The sequence below is a fragment of the Mesoplodon bidens genome (assembly GCF_964165515.1).
Source record: "Mesoplodon bidens genome assembly, chromosome: 3".
NCBI classification, from domain to species: Eukaryota; Metazoa; Chordata; class Mammalia; order Artiodactyla; family Ziphiidae; genus Mesoplodon; species Mesoplodon bidens.
The window spans coordinates 52,923,226-52,940,975 of NC_138178.1; the positions used below are offsets into that span (position 1 = coordinate 52,923,226).

General features: G+C 38.7%; 1 protein-coding gene across 3 annotated transcripts; it reads left to right on the forward strand.

Moving 5' to 3' along the window:
- The first annotated feature begins 2,112 nt into the window (after positions 1 to 2,112).
- On the forward strand, positions 2,113 to 17,685 carry LACTB (lactamase beta). 3 transcript variants are annotated; one of them, XM_081228759.1, is made up of 6 exons: positions 2,116 to 2,612; positions 3,035 to 3,101; positions 4,599 to 4,789; positions 5,077 to 5,428; positions 6,350 to 6,515; positions 16,911 to 17,685. In XM_081228759.1, exons 1-6 carry the CDS (start codon positions 2,250 to 2,252, stop codon positions 17,440 to 17,442), a joined length of 1,671 nt encoding a protein of 556 aa, XP_081084885.1. In that variant the 5' UTR covers positions 2,116 to 2,249; the 3' UTR covers positions 17,443 to 17,685. The 3 variants fall into 3 exon arrangements, with proteins under 3 accessions (XP_081084886.1, XP_081084887.1, XP_081084885.1); XM_081228760.1 differs by lacking the exon at positions 6,350 to 6,515 and having other exon boundaries at positions 2,113 to 2,612; positions 16,911 to 17,148; XM_081228761.1 differs by lacking the exon at positions 16,911 to 17,685 and having other exon boundaries at positions 2,113 to 2,612; positions 6,354 to 6,509.
- Positions 17,686 to 17,750: the final 65 nt, after the last annotated feature.

Genomic DNA, 17,750 nt, shown 5'->3' on the forward strand with positions numbered 1-17,750 from the left:
CGTGTGGTCTACCTGATGAAAGTGCATGGCATCTATGAGAAGGGAGGCCAGCTGACGTATCGGAGCTCTGGGCTTCTGCCTCACAGTGATAGTAAAAATCCTGCCAACATGTCTGCCAGCTGCTTGGTTAAGTTGCCTCCTAGGCACCTGGCTTTCACGGAGAGCATCTATTCTTCACTACCTTCACAGAAGCCATACTTTGGGTGGTCTCTACCTGCTTCTAAACTGGAAGAAGTCCATCAGGACTTTGGCTTTTGCTATATGGCTCTCTGCTTCTGTTCCATTTCTGATCCAAGGAGAGGTACAGAAGAGTGCATAAAACATATGTATAGTTTTTAAAAGAATGATAAAGTGAATTTATTGTAACCACCACTGGCTATGTCTTTTACATTCTTCTCTTTATATTTTTTTCTCTCACTGACATGTGCTTGGAATGGTGGGGGCCCCTATGATGGGAACTTCCAATACCATCTTGACAGGGTGCACCTGTCCACTCTAACAGCAGGTGGTGCTCCAGGAACCTCAGTGAGTTTCACTGCCAAACCCTCTGGGTCCTAAGATACACTGATCTCTTCAGGGTTGTAGGCTTTATGAACAGCCCACCACATTAGAATTATTTAGCCCCAGTATCTTCTGACTAGATGTGGTTACTGTTACTGCGTTTTCCTTAAACAGTAGCTCAAGATGTTTATGCCTTTTTCTCTTGACAATAGCTTGTCAATTCAAGTCTGAAAATTCTGTCTCTACAAATTCCACCTGTAAGGAAAGACAGACCCATTTTATACACTGGGTATATTGTCCCAGTACTAAGGCTTACAGGCTTTCAAAAATCTTTGGGAAATATATATTTATTATTTATTTAAATAATTTTTTAAATATTTAAAATATTAAATATTTTAATTTTAAAAATAATAAAACATTTAGATAGTATATATAATATTATATGTAATATATAAAAAATAATTATATATCCCAAGTATAAAGAGAAAATTGTAAAAATTGGAATGGATGTTTATCTTCAAAATTAACATAATTAACGGTTCAATTAGGATTATACACATTTTACATTTTGTAGTATTGATAATTTGAGGTTAGGTTTCTTATTTCACAAGTTCTGATCATCTACAGCTGTCAGAAATCATAGCTAACTAAATTATATGATTTACTTTTGGATTAAAAGTTTTAAGTGCCAATTTTATTTTATTTATTTATTTTTAATTCTTTTTTTCTTTTTTTTTGGCTGCGTTGCATCTTCGTTGCTGCGCGAGGGCTTTCTCTAGTTGCCGCGAGCGGGGGCTGCTCTTCCTGCGCGGGCTTCTCACCGCGGTGGCTTCTCTTTGTTGTGGAGCACGGGTTCTAGGTGCTCAGGCTCAGTAGTTGTAGCACGTGGGCTCAGTAGCTGTGGCTTGCAGGCTCTAGAGCGAAGGCTCAAGTAGCTGTGGCGCACGGGCCCACTTGCTCTGCGGCATGTGGGATCTTCCTGGACCAGGGCTCGAACCCGTGTCCCCTGCGTTGGCAGGCGGATGCTTAACCACTGCGCCGCCAGGGAAGTCTGCAGATTTTATGTACAACTTTATTTTTTTACAACAACCGCCAAGTTTTTTAAAAATATGAGGCGTAGATATAACAATATGTTTGATGTGGTATGGAGCTAGACTTTGAGAGGTAAGAGATTTTAAAGGGCCTCAGAGAAATGGAAGGAGCCCAAAAGAGACATAAAGAATGGAGACAGTTAAGAGAGAGAAAAGAGGGCCCTGGGGGAAAATGAGACGCCTGCTGAGCGGCTGCTGTGTGCCAAGAGCTGTTGCAGGAGATGAAGATCCAAAAGTAAAAGTCAAGGCTCTGCAAAGGGTCACAGTCTGGTAAGAAATCAGATTAGTTCAGTGAAACGTAAGTGTTAAGTGTTGTTAAGGAGGCGTGCGCACTGGGGGTCTAGGTGTGGCGAGAGCTCCCATGGGGACGGGGACTAGGAAGGCTTCTCTGAGGAGGTGACACTTGATCTAAGGGGAGGCAGAGAAGGAAGAGTGTGTGTGTGGGGGGGGGGAGAAAGATGAAATATCAAGAGCCGAGGCAAAGGAAAAAAGGAAAAGAGGAAGGACTCGATGCGATCGGCGCTCCGGCCATCGGGCCTCGACTGCTAGGGCCTGAACGCGGTCACCGCCCCCTCCCCTCCTCCCCTCCCTTCCCCGCGCCTCTGCCGCCCGCCAGGCCTGCGCGAGCTCTGAAGCTGCCGGCTCGCCAGAGACGCCATGTACCGGCTCCTGTCAGCCGTGACAAACCGGGCCGCGACCCACGGGAGCTGCGCCTGGGGCGGCGGGCGGCGCGCAGCTCACCAGCGCGCCGGGCTGCCGCCGATCGGCCCCGGCTGGGTCGGGGGCCTCGGGTTGGGTCTGGGGCTGGCGCTCGGGGTAAAGCTGGCCGGCGGGCTGAGGGGTGCGTCCCCCGCGCCGCCCACCGCGGCCCCAGACCCCGAGACGCCGCCTCAGGCCGAGCCGCTGCCGCCGCAGGAGCAGCCCCTCGCCCAGTGGTCTCCGCAGACCCCGCCGCCGCCGCACTCCAGGCGCTTTGCCAGAGCCATCGACCGCAGCCGCGACCTCCTGCACAGGATCAAGGTGCGGCGACGGGGGGCGTAGGCGGCCGGGAACCCAGCGCCCCACCGCCGGCGTCACCCCGGCATTAGGCCGTTTGGTGGTCATCTCTCGGGGAGAGCGGACGCCACCCCGGGCGGCTGGATGCCCGCGGTCGGCTTCCGAGAAAGACTTCCCGTTTCCCGACCTCCCGGCCACGGTCAGACGCTCTCGGGGGGTTGCCCAAGTCGGGGCGGAGGTCACGGCCCGCCTCGCGGTCCGCCCCTTCCCCTCAGTGCTCCCAGCGGGCACACCCCTCACGGTTAACGGCCGGCCGAGCCGAGGTGGGCGGGGCCTGAGCCGAGGTGGGCGGGGCCCCGAGCCGAGGGAAACCCCACCAGAGGAAGGCGCTGGCGGACGTGCGAGGGATTTCGGCCTTTGACCTGTTCTTTCCCCTTGGCTCTTAGGATGAGGTGGGCGCACCGGGCATTGTGGTTGGAGTCTCTGTAGATGGAAAAGAAGTCTGGTCAGAAGGTGGGCTCAGCATAGTTTTATTTATTGGCTTGTTTTGTGCCAGTCGGTGAATGGAATCTTGATGTGTTACTGTTTGGCGTGAATCCCATGAAGTGCTGCTCAGTTTTAATAAAACCATACATAACTGTAGAGAAAACTAACAAACTAAAGAACTGGACTTTCTATAAACAGCAAGGTTTAAAGTGTGACTCTGTTGAGTAAACTGAAGTCTTAAAAATGGTTTGTTGCATTGTTCTCAAAGTGGTGTATAGAACGGTCTGTTAACTGCACATTTGTAGATAACCCTTATGACTAGATAAAACGTCAGAATTTAATTTTTTTTTTTTTTTAGTTCGGTCAACAATATACTGAGTCCCCCATTCTGTAAAATGCACTGTACTAAGAACAAGGGAGGGATATATATGATTCCTTGTCCTTAATGAGCTTACAATCTACTTTATTAGTTTTTTTTTTTTTTTTTTTTTTTTACTATGCAGAGGTGTCAGCTATTTTTTTCAAACAAAAAGCTAGCAGCTTTGGAAGAGAGACTTCTAATCATTTTATGATACTTCTATCAAAGCATTTTATAATTTGATTTACTTTTTCATTGCACACAAATTGGTCCAACTCATTACAGCAGGTTTTTAGGAACCCAACTTTTAGGAAATGTTGTTTCAGACATCATTTAGAGGAAGTAGTACCTTTAGAAGTTGATAGGAGCAGTAAGGTTTTGAATTTAAAGAAAAATGATTCTTCCTTCAAGTCTTAAGTGTACCCCAATCAACATTTATGACAGATATTGTAATCCAAAATTATATAAAAGTCAGCTCTATAGGTAAGGGCTTTGTTTTTATGCAGATATTTTTCAGCATAATTTACATTTACAAGTGAAAATAATTATTGTATGCCTTTTTGTTCTTTTCAGATCTCAGTTCTTTGTATGTCTCAGATTTCCACATCTTTATCCTGTAGAAGATGAAAACAAACTTAAAATATTTTCTAGAAGGAGCTTTAAATTAGCAGTACATTGTTTTTCTTCTGACTTGCAGCTGAATTAAATTGATGATTAACTAGGTTGGGTTTGCAGGGCATCTTTTCACATTTGTTTTTATTGGTTATTTTAGGGAATTCAGTAGAAACTCACTCAAAAATCAAGAATAAATGTAATCTGAAGAACAATGATATTTTCTTTAAAGACTGTAGAGTAACTTATTTAAAATGTGGAATAACCAAATTGTATAGATAAGCTAAGAAACATTAGTAACTGAATCAGAAAATTACTGTTGTGTACAGTGTACAATTTCAGTTTAGTTATAAGGTTAAATTGTTAGGCTTACTGTTGTCAGTATTGCTAAGACTCATCCCTTATATGTTGAGTTTTAATTAACTTATACAAGTGGAATATCTTTTCCTTTAGATAAACACATAGAATGTTTTAAGATAGTATTATTACAGTTTTTGAAGACTCCTTTGACCATGAAGCCTATTAATAGTGACTTTTTGCTTTTTTTCCCAAAGGTTTAGGTTATGCTGATGTTGAGAACCGTGTACCGTGCAAGCCAGAGACAGTTATGAGAATTGCCAGTATCAGCAAAAGCCTCACCATGGTTGCTATTGCCAAATTGTGGGAAGCAGGGAAACTGGATCTTGATATTCCAGTACAACATTATGTTCCTGAATTCCCAGAAAAAGAGTATGAAGGTGAAAAGGTAATAAATCTCGCAGTTCATTTTTCTAATGACATTTAAGTGGTTTAAAAGCTTTCATAGGATTCTTTGGTTTGTTTTAATTATTGTTAATGGATTAAAGTTTTGTTTTAACCAGATGATAACCGAGTGGGTATTTTTCTGAAATTTGAGGCTAAAGGTGTGTACATGACACATTATTCTAGCAGCAGTTTAAAATGGAAAATATTGCTGAAACATTATTCCAGGGCTACTAACTTTTTATTATGCAGTTTAATATTGTAATTGAATTTTCATGTTTTTACAATTAGGTTTCTGTCACAACAAGATTATTGATTTCCCACTTAAGTGGAATTCGTCATTATGAAAAGGACATGAAAAAGGTGAAAGAAGAGAAAGCTTATAAAGCCTTGAAGATGATAAAAGGGACTATGGAATCTGACCAAGAAAAAGAGTTAAAAGTAAAAGGAGGCAAAAGTAATGAAAAGAATGACTTTGCTAAGGCTAAGATAGAGCAAGATAATGAAGCCAAAGGCCGAAATTCAAAACCCTGCAAGAAAAAGAATGATTTTGAACAAGGCGAATTATATTTGAAAGAAAAATTTGAAAATTCAATTGAATCCCTAAGATTATTTAAAAATGACCCTTTGTTCTTTAAACCTGGTGAGTGTTAATTTTTTCTTTTTACAAAGTCATCATTACTGAAGTATTAATTTTCAGAAAATGCAAAATGATGCCATCCTGAGTGCATTCATTGTGGTTGATGATTATGGCATGGGTGTTGTTGTCAGTTGTTTGCTTGTTTGTCTGTAGTTCTTAACAAAGCCTAGCATCCAGGCAGCTAGTTGTTCATTGGAGGCTACCTAGACATTTAGAGGATTCTCAGTATCAAGATATTCATGGAAAAAATTAAATATTGGAATAATTCTCCAAATAAAATCTAAACTGAAGTCGGCATGATAACGCATTGCTAATATTTTAGTATTTCATTAGTATTTAACTTAGTATTTAAATTGTTCAACTTCTTTTGTGCTTTCATTTCTTAAAGAAATTAGTATGCATCAACTAAGATTTATTTCCCAAAAAGCTGATCTATAAAAATAACTTTTTCTGTATATTTTTTGACATGATGCCTACTGAAACCACTTTATCTTTAAATTTATTGCAGGTTTATGTACTTGTATTCCATTTTCATCTTAAAACTTGTTTGTGGGAATTCCCTGGTGGTCCAGTGGTTAGGGCTCTGTGCTTCCATGGCAGGGGGCACGGGGTTCGTCCCTGGTTGGGGAACTAAGATCCCACAGGCTGCGCGGTACAGTCAAAAAAAAACAAAACAAACAAACAAAAAACCTGATAAGTATATGGATCATCATTTTATTCTTGTGTTAGAGACATGGAATAAGCAGGGCCACTGCAAAGTTGACTAAATTTGTTAATATATCATCCATGATCTTTACCTAAATGCTAAAGTAAAATATTCCAGTTTTAAAGATATGCCAATTTTCAGTGGGAAAATATTTTACATGTTTTTAAATAATAATGAAGCATTTTCTTTTTTTTTCCCCCTTAAAATGATGTCTCAAGGTAGTCAGTTTTTGTATTCGACTTTTGGCTATACCCTATTGGCAGCCATAGTAGAAAGAGCTTCAGGATATAAATATTTGGACTATATGCAGAAAATATTCCATGACTTGGATATGCTGACAACTGTGCAGGAAGAAAATGAGCCAGTGATTTACAATAGAGCAAGGTAAATGAATACCTTTTGGTGTGTCTGGCTGTATCACATCTTTACATTGTTATCAATTTAAAATCACATTTTGCTTGTCTCCATTCCAAAATCAACTTGCCACATTTTGGGAGCTTTTCTACATGTCTATTTTTCCACCTATAATGTAAGGAAAATAAAATATATTTTATTTTTCAAATACACATATATTTGAAGTACCCCAAGATCCTTAGGTGAAAGATAGCAATAATAATTTAAGCACATGAATAATTAAACCAAAATTGCACCCATCACGGGCATCTATAATTTGCTCTTCCATCATCCCTTTTTTTGCGTTTTCGTTAATGCTTTATTTACCTTTTATTTTTTTAATTGTTTTTTTAATTTTGAAATTATCTCATACTTATAGAAAAGTTACACAAAGTAGTACAAAGAATTTTCATATATGCTTCAACCACATTCCCCACATGTTAATCATTTTACCACATTGCTTTATCTGTCAGTCTCTATGTTATTTTTTTCTCGGCCGTTTGGAAATCATCTGCAGACATGGTGCCCCTTATACTTAAATGGTACCCATAAATACTTGAATGTGTATTTTCTAAAGATAAGGACATCCAGGAAATTAATATCAACACAAGGTTCATATCAAATCTACAGACCTTATTCAAACTTTGCCAGTTGTCCCAATAATGTCCTTTATAACAAAAGGAAAAAAACTTTTTTTTCTGGTGCAGAGTCTAATATAAGCTCACACATTGCATTTAGTCGTCAAGTCTCTCAGAAGTCACATGAGTTCAATTTGTTCCATTACTGATGATGGTAATTTTAAACACTTTGTTGAGGTGGTATATACCAGGTTTCCCCACTGTAAAAGTTTGAAAATCATTTTATTGAAATATATCAAACTAAAATTTTATCATAATTTTTACAAGTAATTTGTAAAAAAATTTCATTGGAAGAGAATTTGGGGACTAAAGACTAACATGAGTTTTACTGTTATGGTGTTTTCTTTTCCATTTTACTCTTATTATTATTTGGTTTGTTAGAAAGGTAACAACACATTTAACTGTTTAAGTGCTGTTACTTTTACTTTTTACGTTTCCATTAGAGAACATGCTTTACAAATGGCTTAATGGTACTTGACTAGATGAAATGGTAGATTTTGTAGCTTTATCCTCCTATCCCCATACTAGCTTAGTTCAATTTTCTGTTGTATTTAGTTAAATTACCATTTTTAAATTACCAGCTTATTCAAAAGGATCAAATATGCATTGCAAATCAGCCTGAAAGAAGTTTTTTTGAACCTAAAAGAAATTAGGTTAGCAGCAAGCAATGAATTTTAATTTTTAAATGGCCTGTAGTTTTTTTATTTGGGGTGTTTTTTAAAAATATTTATTTATTTATTTGGTTGAGCTGGGTCTTAGTTGTGGCAGGCAGGCTCCTTAGTTGCAGCTTACGGGCTCCTTACTTGCAGCTCACAGGCTCCTTAGTGTGGCATGCGAACTCTTAGTTGCATCATGCATGTGGGATCTAGTTCCCTGACCAGGGATCGAACCTGAGCCCCCTGCATTGGCAGCATGGAGTCTTAACCACTGCTCCACAGGGAAGTCCCTGTAGTTTTTTTCTTTTTTATTCTCTCTTTTTTTTTTAATTGAAGTGTAGTTGATTTACAATGTTGTGCTAATTTCTGCTGTATAGCAAAGAGACTCAGTTATACACATATATACATTCTTTTTTTATATTCTTTTCCATTATGTTTTATCCCAGGAGATTATGGATACAGTCCCCTGTGCTATACAGTAGGACCTTGTTGTTTATTCTAAATGTAATAGTTTGCATCAACAAACCCCAAACTCCCAGTCCATCCCTCTCCCTTCCTCACCACCCTTGGCAACCACAAGTCTGTTCTCTATGTCTGTGAGTCTGTTTCTGTTTTGTAGATAGGTTCATTTGTGCCATATTTTAGATTCCACATATAAGTGATATCATATGGTATTTGTCTTTCTCTTTCTGACTTAACTTCACTTAGTATGATAATCTCTAGTTGCATCCATGTTTCTGCAAATGGCATTATTTCATTCTTTTTTTATGGCTGAGTAGTATTTCATTGTATATATGTACCACATCTTCTTTATTCATCTGTTGCTGTACATTTAGATTGTTTCCATGTCTTGGCTATTGTGAATAGTGCTGCTATGAACATAGGGGTGCATGTATCTTTTTGAATTACAGTTTTATCCAGGTATATGCTCAGGAGTGGGATTGCTGGGTCATATGCTAACTCTATTTTTAGTTTTTTGAGGAACCTCCATACTGTTTTCCATAGTGGCTGCACCAACTTACATTCCCCAGCAACAGGATAGGAGGATTCCCTATTCTCCACACCCTCTCCAGCATTTGTTATTTGTAGACTTTGTAATGTTGGAAATGGCCTGTAGTTTTCAACCACTTCAGACAGTGTTTATTATTTTTAGGTCCAACATTATATTCTACTGGAAAGCATAAGAAAAAATGACATATACCTGAAGTTGTCAGTTGAATCTAGAAAAGATTCTCTAATAAAGATGGCATAGACGCATGACCTTATTTTGATTCAAATCTAGGCATTTGATAACAGATGCCTACACTTACATATAAGGGAGAATCATTGAGCCTCTTTTCTCAGCTGAAAATTAAGGCTCCATGAATGTGCAGACTGCAAGGCAACTATCATTTGCTGTTTTCTTAATAAGTGATTAATTTATGATGCACAGAAATCAAAATATGGCATATGATGGTGAGTTAATTTCATTTTATCTCCCATTCTTTGAAAAAGGCAGTGGGTTTCTGTTTCTACTTTTAAAGGTTCCTGTCAACTCTGGGTTTTTTCCTTGGGTTTTAGTTGTGCCCAATGGTGCTAAAGGGGTAAGTGATTCATTTTAGGTAGATTAAATAGGCTGAAGAAATAAAATAGGACACTAAAAGAAGAAGGAAATATGTTACCAAGGAAAATGTTGTCTATTTGCTTTGTTTTTATTTTACTTGATAAAATATCTGTTTGGGCCTCTAAAGCTCAACTCTGATTCTTTTTTTATTTTTGTAGTAATTATTTCAAAAGAGCTTAGTAATTATTTCACCAGCTTTGGGGAGAAGTTCAGGGACTAAAAGAAATCTTCTCAAAGATGTGTGTTTAAAAAAAAAAACCTTAAAGTAAAATTTACTAAATGCATATGTTTCTGTTCATTTGTTCTATGGTACCATTGTACAAGAAATAAAGTTTCCAGCAAAAGTTTGCAGCTTTGTTGTCTAGTCTACTGACCCCTTGGAATAATCATAAATTAAATATGTTTACATTATCTTTAGAGTTACTGTATCCCAAGAGTAAATATTTATCATCTTTATCATTTCTCTGTGTGTATGTGTGTGTGTTTAAAATAGTGCCTCCCAGTGCCGGTCACCTGTTTAAGGTATTCCCCCAGAATCCCACTCCAAAATACTACTTACATTTCTTTGGCCAGGATTTTAGCAACAGGCTACATTCAGCTGTAAGGAATGCAGAGAAATTAGTTTTTAGCTGGGTGCACTGTTGTCCTGAATAAAACTGGGGTTTCTTAAATGGAAGAATAGGAACATTGATTCTGTATATGCAAATAGATATATTGATTCTGTATTTTAAGTATACTCTGTATAGGCAAGTAAACTAAATAACTCTTTAAGCAAAGACCACAGGGGAATGGAGTGAATGTTCTTGCCACTGAAAGACATTCAGTTTGTTGATGGGGGAATCCTTAGTCAGTGCGTTAGCTTATTATTAGACTCTGTTCATATTTTCTCTGTGTTTGGCACAATACTTGCAAGAAAATTCTCTTTCATAGTTGGATAGGACCAAAATCAAATAAAATGAATGTTTTCTGAAGGGTTTGCTATATTTTGACAGTATAGATATGGTCTTTACCTTCTCTTATTATCTTAATTATTATTTATTATCTTTATTTTCTAGAGTATCTTCTAAAATTAAGCATTGTTCCTTATGAAACTCTTTTTTTATACCTTTAGCTGATGGACTCTAGTAGTAAGTTCAGTCCATGTTAATGCTAAATGTTAGAGTGGGATTGGGTGTTTATAATATGCATTTTAACTTCTGTGGTTTTTTTAACTTCTCATAGCAATAAAATACAAAGTGATGCATAATTGTTTGTAAAGGCATTTAAGAAGCTTTTAAAATTTTATTTTGAATTTATAAGTTTGTAGATGTATATTTCTGTGATAATATAATCCTGTGCAGAAACTAGGGATTCTTAAATAAGTAGGGAGAGGCTGTTTGTCATCTGGCATCATTTCATCAATTATTCAGTTACAAAGATGTCCCAGTAACTTAAGAACTTGTGTCTATAATTCCATTCTTTTTAGTGCAGACATTCCTTAAGAATTTGAGATAGTAAAGTTATCATTCAGCTGAACAAAATTATTTTCATGAGAAGTCATTAATTTGTCCTCTGTGAAAAGGAATCAAAAGATTAAAGTCTGAATTTACCTTTTTAAAGTTTAGAATTCTAGATTAAAGTCTAAAATTCTCCATAAATTTATATTTTAAAAGAGGAGTGACTGAGTCATCCTAATTTCCAGCCTTGATGTAGGTGCTTTGAAATGCTTTATTAAAAGTTGCACAAAGCTGATTATTAACCAAAATAGATTGGTAGTTCTCTCCTACTTTACAAACTTGGAGTTCACTCTAATAAATATATTTCTCAGTGAGAAAACATTTTTGTTATTCTGTTATGTGGCTTCTTTGAGATTTGATTGGCTGGAAATACCAGTGTAATCAGAATTGGGGCAGAAAGTAATGGAGACCTAAAATACAGGAGTGGCCATAGGAATGGAAGGAGGGAGAAAGGTTGGACAGAAAGCTGAGGTTGAATGAGGATTTATCATTATTGGATATGAGAGATTTGAGGGCAAGAGAGGCAAGAAAGGTTTTAATGGAGAGGAGAAATATACGAAGGTTCAGAAGAGAGTAGTTTTGGACATGTTCATTTTGAGAACTGAGTAGACTACGTATCAAATCATTGGTTCTCAGGAGAGCATATTAAGATCCTCTGTAGACATTTTTCTTTTTTTTAACCTCCAGAGCACATACCTGTGGTCACTACTGCTTCACCCAATATTATGACTTGGACTTTTGGGGGACATATAAAAATCTTGACAGAAGAAAGAGGAGTCCTTTTTCAAATTATATATGCCCACTGTCCCTTTAAAGTTATGAATTTTGAAGGGAGGGATGAGGCCCACTGCTGATTCTGATAAACAACATTGAGAAAAAAAAACAAATCTGAGAATTATTAATGCTAGTAGAAAATCTGATGGTAAATTTGGAACAGAGTTTGTGATACAGCTGCAGTTTTGTAGTTATCTCTGTATAAGAGAAGATCTGGGACACTGGAACCACTGGTGATCGGAGGGATACGGGGAATCATAGGATTGAGAGTGAGAAGAGAGAGCGCAAAGTGGCCTGCTGGGAGTGTCAGCGGAAGTGCTGGGTCACAGTGCTACAGGGGCAGTTAGAATGAGGACCATAAAAAGGGAATTAGAAGATCTTGATAACCCACAAGAGAACTGTTTAGTAGAGATGGGGGAACAAGCCAGGTTTTACGGAATTGAATGAATGGAGAGGGTGAGTGCATGGAAACAGCAGGTGTGGACTGTCTCATGTAGTTTGGCAATAAATGAGAGTGAAAGGACTGGTAGCTGGAAGCTGTAACAGGGGTAAAATAAAAAAGAAAAGGTTTTTTTTTTCCTTAGGATATAGAAAACTAGAGCATTTTGTGAACTAAGGTGAAGGAGTCAAAATTCGTAGCATGGCGCAGAAAGTCCTTTGTGAGCTGTGCCCTGTCCCATATCTACTCCTCCGGCATCTCCTTTTAAAGCTCTCTGCTTCAGTCAAACTGAACTATTTTGCTCCCCAGCAAAGTGAGGAACCATTTCAACAAGGCTAGCTCTCACTAGTGCTCAGGATTCCTCACATCCATCTTGCTAGTCATCCCACAACCTGTTACTCAAAGCGATATTGGAATCACGTGGGAGCTTGTTAGAACTGCAGAATTTGGGGGCCTCCCCAGATGTACTGAAGCAGAATCTGCATTGTAACAAAATCTCCAGGTGATTCATATGGTGCTCTGAAATTTAAGAACTGTCCCACAAGATTATTGGACAGTTAGCCCTTTGAGAGCAGCCACGGGTGTATGGTTTTTCCTTTCTCTCCAGTGCCTTGAAAGGGGTCTCTATTAAATACTAGCCAACAAATGATGCTTTCATGTGTTCAACATATTGAACAAGTACTTAGTGGATGGCCAGTACTGCTCTAGATAGGGGAAGCATCAATGAACCAGGTAGATAAGATTCCTGCCTTTATGAAACTTACGTTCTATAGGAAGAGACAGACAAATATGTAAACTAAGAATCTCAGATATGAGAAGAAAATAGAACAGGGTGATGGGATATAGAGGGAGAGGATGTTAGTGGGGAGATCTATTTAAAATATATTGGTTTTAGGGCCTCCCTGGTGGCGCAGTGGTTGAGAGTCCGCCTGCCGATGCAGGGGATACGGGTTCGTGCCCCGGTCTGGGAGGATCCCATATGCCGCGGAGCGGCTGGGCCCGTGAGCCGTGGCCGCTGGGCCTGCGCGTCCGGAGCCTGTGCTCCGCAACGGGAGAGGCCACAACAGTGAGAGGCCCGCATACCACAAAAAGAAAAAAAAAAAATATATATATATATATATTGGTTTTAGGCCATGTTTGTTGAGTTGAAACATGAATAATAAGGAAAGCTAGTGTGCCTTATTGCAAATACAGAAAGAAGTCTGGCATGAAAGAAGTAAGGCAAGATGTTGTACGTGATGAGGTCAAATAGGTAAGCAAGGGCTAAATTATACTGGACAATGAGTATCAATGCCTTTAGACCCACTGCCTCTTAATTTAACAAATATGTTATAACACCTCCTTTAATATCTGAAATGAAAGAGATCATATAACCTATACTCAATACTCTAAAATATAAAGAAGAAATAAAAGGAATATTTATAATTTATAATAAATAATAGATATCTCAATATGATAATGTTTACTCACAACAACACGAGAAGACATAATAAAGTCAACTGCAACTTAATACATAAAATTACTTTAAATGTGACAACAAAATGCAGACCAATACAGGTTTATTGCATTGGTGCTTCAACTCATGTTCTTGGTGGCTAACTCTGGCTAAAATTTTGAGCAAAATAGAGTGTGATCTTCAATTTTCACAGTGGTTACATTCAAGAAAAATAAATTGTAGAGTACAAAGTACTTCGTATTTACATATAAAATGGTGAGGGTTCTAGGCTCAGCTAGTTATAAACAGATTCTTTACTTACATGGGTATCTCGTAGGATAGTTGATCTCACAGGATATAGGAGAATGCACCACTGTGTGGGACTTTGCCATACACCACAGGACATTAGGACCCTTGGGCCCCTATCCACTAAATGTCAGTAAGAGCCCTCTAATAATTGTGACAACTAAAAAAATGCCTCTTAAAAACAATAGGAAAATTTTTAAAAATTGGATGATGATGTAAATGCATTTTAAGATAAAGATGGGAGTTTCTAACTCACTTTGGATGGCCTCAATCTTCTCAGTAAAATGACTGGGCCTGAGATAGGGCAGAGGACTGAGGGTGGAGGAGATTGGGAATACCTATTATGAAGAGTATACCAAGGAGTACCCAGGAAAAGAATAAAAGGATTTGAGAACAGCAGTAAAGACCCTTAGCAAGAGTATGAATTTATACCAGTCAGCTTTGTTATATGAATTCCTGGAGCCTTTCTTGATAGATAAGGGGTACCTAGATTTATTTAGGATTGATGGATTGTTGTAGTGTTAGTTCAAGAGTGCTAATGAGACCACAGCTGAAATAGTTGAAACGGCTGATATAGTTCAGCCTAGAAGAGAAAATCAGGGGAAACCACTGGGAACTAAAAGACCTGGGAAAATTGGGACAACTCAAGGGGGATGGTTGAAGGTCCCATTGAGGGCAGAAAGCAGGTTCATTTGGAGAGCTGGAAGGGTTGGAAGTCATAGTCCTAGGAAGAAATGTCTGAGTTTGAGACCTTAATGATAAAACAGTTTAAAGTGATGGTGAGATTCAGGTCTGACAGTGCTTATGAATAGCCAAGTTAGGATGAAGATGAAGGTCATTACGGGTGAGACTGTCAGAAACTGAAAACCTAAGAACACCATTTTTTAAAATAAATTTATTTTATTATTTATTTTATTATTTATTTTTGGTTGCATTGGGTCTTCATTGCTACGCGCGGCTTTCTCTAGTTGTGGCGAGCAAGGGCTACTCTTCGTTGTGGTGTGCGGGCTTCTCTTGTTGCAGAGCACGGGCTCTAGGCACGCGGGCTTCAGTAGTTGTGGCATGCAGGCTCAGTAGTTGTGGCTCACGGGCTCTAGAGTGCAGTCTCAATAGTTGTGGCGCACGGGCTTAGTTGCTCCACGGCATGTGGGATCTTCCCAGACCAGGGCTCGAACCTGTGTCCCCTGCATTGACAGGTGGATTCTTAACCACTGTGCCACCAGGGAAGCCCTAAGACACCATTTTAATATGAAACTTGAAAGGAATGAGGCTCATGAGCCAAGTGTCCTTTTTTTGTTTATTTTGTGATTTCATTTCATGTACCTAATGTTTCTGGTACCGTCTCCTCATATTAGAATGGAAACCCCATGAGGTTATTCTCTTTTGTTTACACTTTATCCCAACATCCAAACAGTGCCTGGCACATAGTGAGTGTTCCATCAATAACTGTTGAATGCTTGAATGAATAACAGCTACCATTTATTAAGTACCTATCAGAAATATGCAAAGTGCTTTATACATTTATTTCTAACTCTGCAAAGTAGATGTTTTTGTCCCCATTTTACAAATTAGGATGGAAGCAGAGAGGCAATAGACTGCCTGGATTTTAATCCATCTCTGCCTCTTAAAAACTCTGTGGCTTTGGACAAGTTATTTATATTCTCTGTGCCTCAGTTTCCTCATCTGTAAAACAGGAATTATAATATTACCTACCTCCTAACATTGTTACAAGAATAAATTAGCTCATACTTATATAGTTCTTAGAACAATGCCTGGAACATAGTAAGAACTGTATAAGTCAGGGGTCCCCAACCCCCGGGCCACGGACCGTTACCGGTCTATGGCCTATTAGAAACTGGGCCGCACAGCAGGAGGTGAGCGGCGGGCGAGTGAGCGAAGCTTCATCTGTATTTACAGCCGCTCCGCATCGCTCGCATTACCGCCTGAGCTCCGCCTCCTGTCAGATCAGCGGCAGCATTGCATTCTCATAGGAGCGGAACCCTACTGTGAACTGCGCATGCGAGGGATCTAGGTTGCGCGCTCCTTATGAGAATCTAACGCCTGATGATCTGAGATGGAGCTGAGGCGGTGATGCTAGCGCTGGGGAGTGGCTGCAAATACAGATTATCGTTAGCAGAGAGGTTTGACTACACAGAGACCATAATAAATCAACTGCTTGTAGACTCATATCAAAACCCTATCAGGGAGTGGCAAGTGAAAACACGCTCAGGGCTCCCACTGATTCTGCATTATGGTGAGTCATATCATTATTTCATTATATATTACAATGTAATAATAATAGAAATTAATTGCACAATAAATGTAATGTGGTTGAATCATCCTGAAACCATCCCCCCTCCTCCCCGGTCCGTGGAAAAATTGTCTTCCATGAAACTGGTCCCTGGTGCCAAAAAGTTTGGGGACCGCTGGTATAAGTGTTTGTTAATCAAATCAAATAAGCATAGCCAGTAAGGGTGAGAGTTGGGATTCAAACTGAGATTTGCTAACTCCTGCTTCTTCCACTACACCAAGAAAGTACCACATCACATCATTATACACAGTATCTCTATGTATTTTTAACCAGGAGAAATAGTCTCCTTACAAATATTAACCTTATTTCTGAACATCCCCATATGTACATTTTCAGTTATAAAATTTACATGTGGCACATGATTCATTAAGCCCAGGGACTGAAAATGTCTACCAAACATTAGGTGTTTCTGCATGTGCACAGGGAAAATATATATCATGTGTAGTACTAATCAGTACATTTTTTACAGGTATTAGAAGTTTGATACACTTAGCATGGGCAAGCCTTGCCAATAGAAAAAACAACCCACTTTCTCTACTTTAATTACTCAGTTATCTCTGTTTCATTTGATTTGAATCATACTGAAAATTAGTGGTTAGTTTCTGAGAAAGTATGTTCACTACAGTGAAATACAATCTGTCTCATGTATACATTTTCCTATTCATCTTCATGTATAAAGTCAATAATAGACAATCAAATTTTTAATGACTATTCTTATTTCATTTTAGATTTTATGTTTACAATAAAAAGAGACGTCTTGTCAACACACCTTATGTGGATAACTCCTATAAATGGGCTGGTGGTGGATTTCTGTCTACAGTAGGTGACCTTCTGAAATTTGGGAATGCAATGCTGTATGGTTACCAAGTCGGGCTGTTTAAGGACTCAAATGAAAATCTTTTACCTGGATATCTCAAACCAGAAACAATGCTTATGATTTGGACACCAGTGCCTAACACAGAGATGTCTTGGGATAAAGAGGGTAAATATGCAATGGCATGGGGTGTTGTGGAAAAGAAGCAAACATATGGTTCTTGTAGGAAGCAACGGCATTATGCCTCACACACTGGAGGTGCAGTGGGTGCCAGTAGTGTCCTACTGGTCCTTCCTGAAGAACTGGATGCAGAAGTTATAAATAACAAGTGTCCCCCAAGAGGAACAGTTGTTTCTATCATATGCAACATGCAATCTGTTGGCCTCAACAACACTGCTTTAAAGATTGCTCTGGAATTTGATAAAGACAGATCAGACATGCCTTAATATCACAGGTGCATAATGAGCCGTTATGGTTTTGTTTTTGTTTTGTTTGTTTTTTTGAAACATTAAAGTCCCCCAATACATGAGATTTTAAAGAATAAATTTGTAATAGAGTATAATTGAATGCAGAGAATTATGTACCTCTAATTGCTTAATTTTGTAATTGTCTTTTATTGTAAGATGAGTTCTTTATACTCAGGGAAGTAACTATATTTTTACTTTTTGAAAAAAGTGTTAATTCTTGAAATAAAATATTCTGATAAAAATGTACTTTTTAAATGTGTAATATAGAGAAAATCTCATTTGACTGG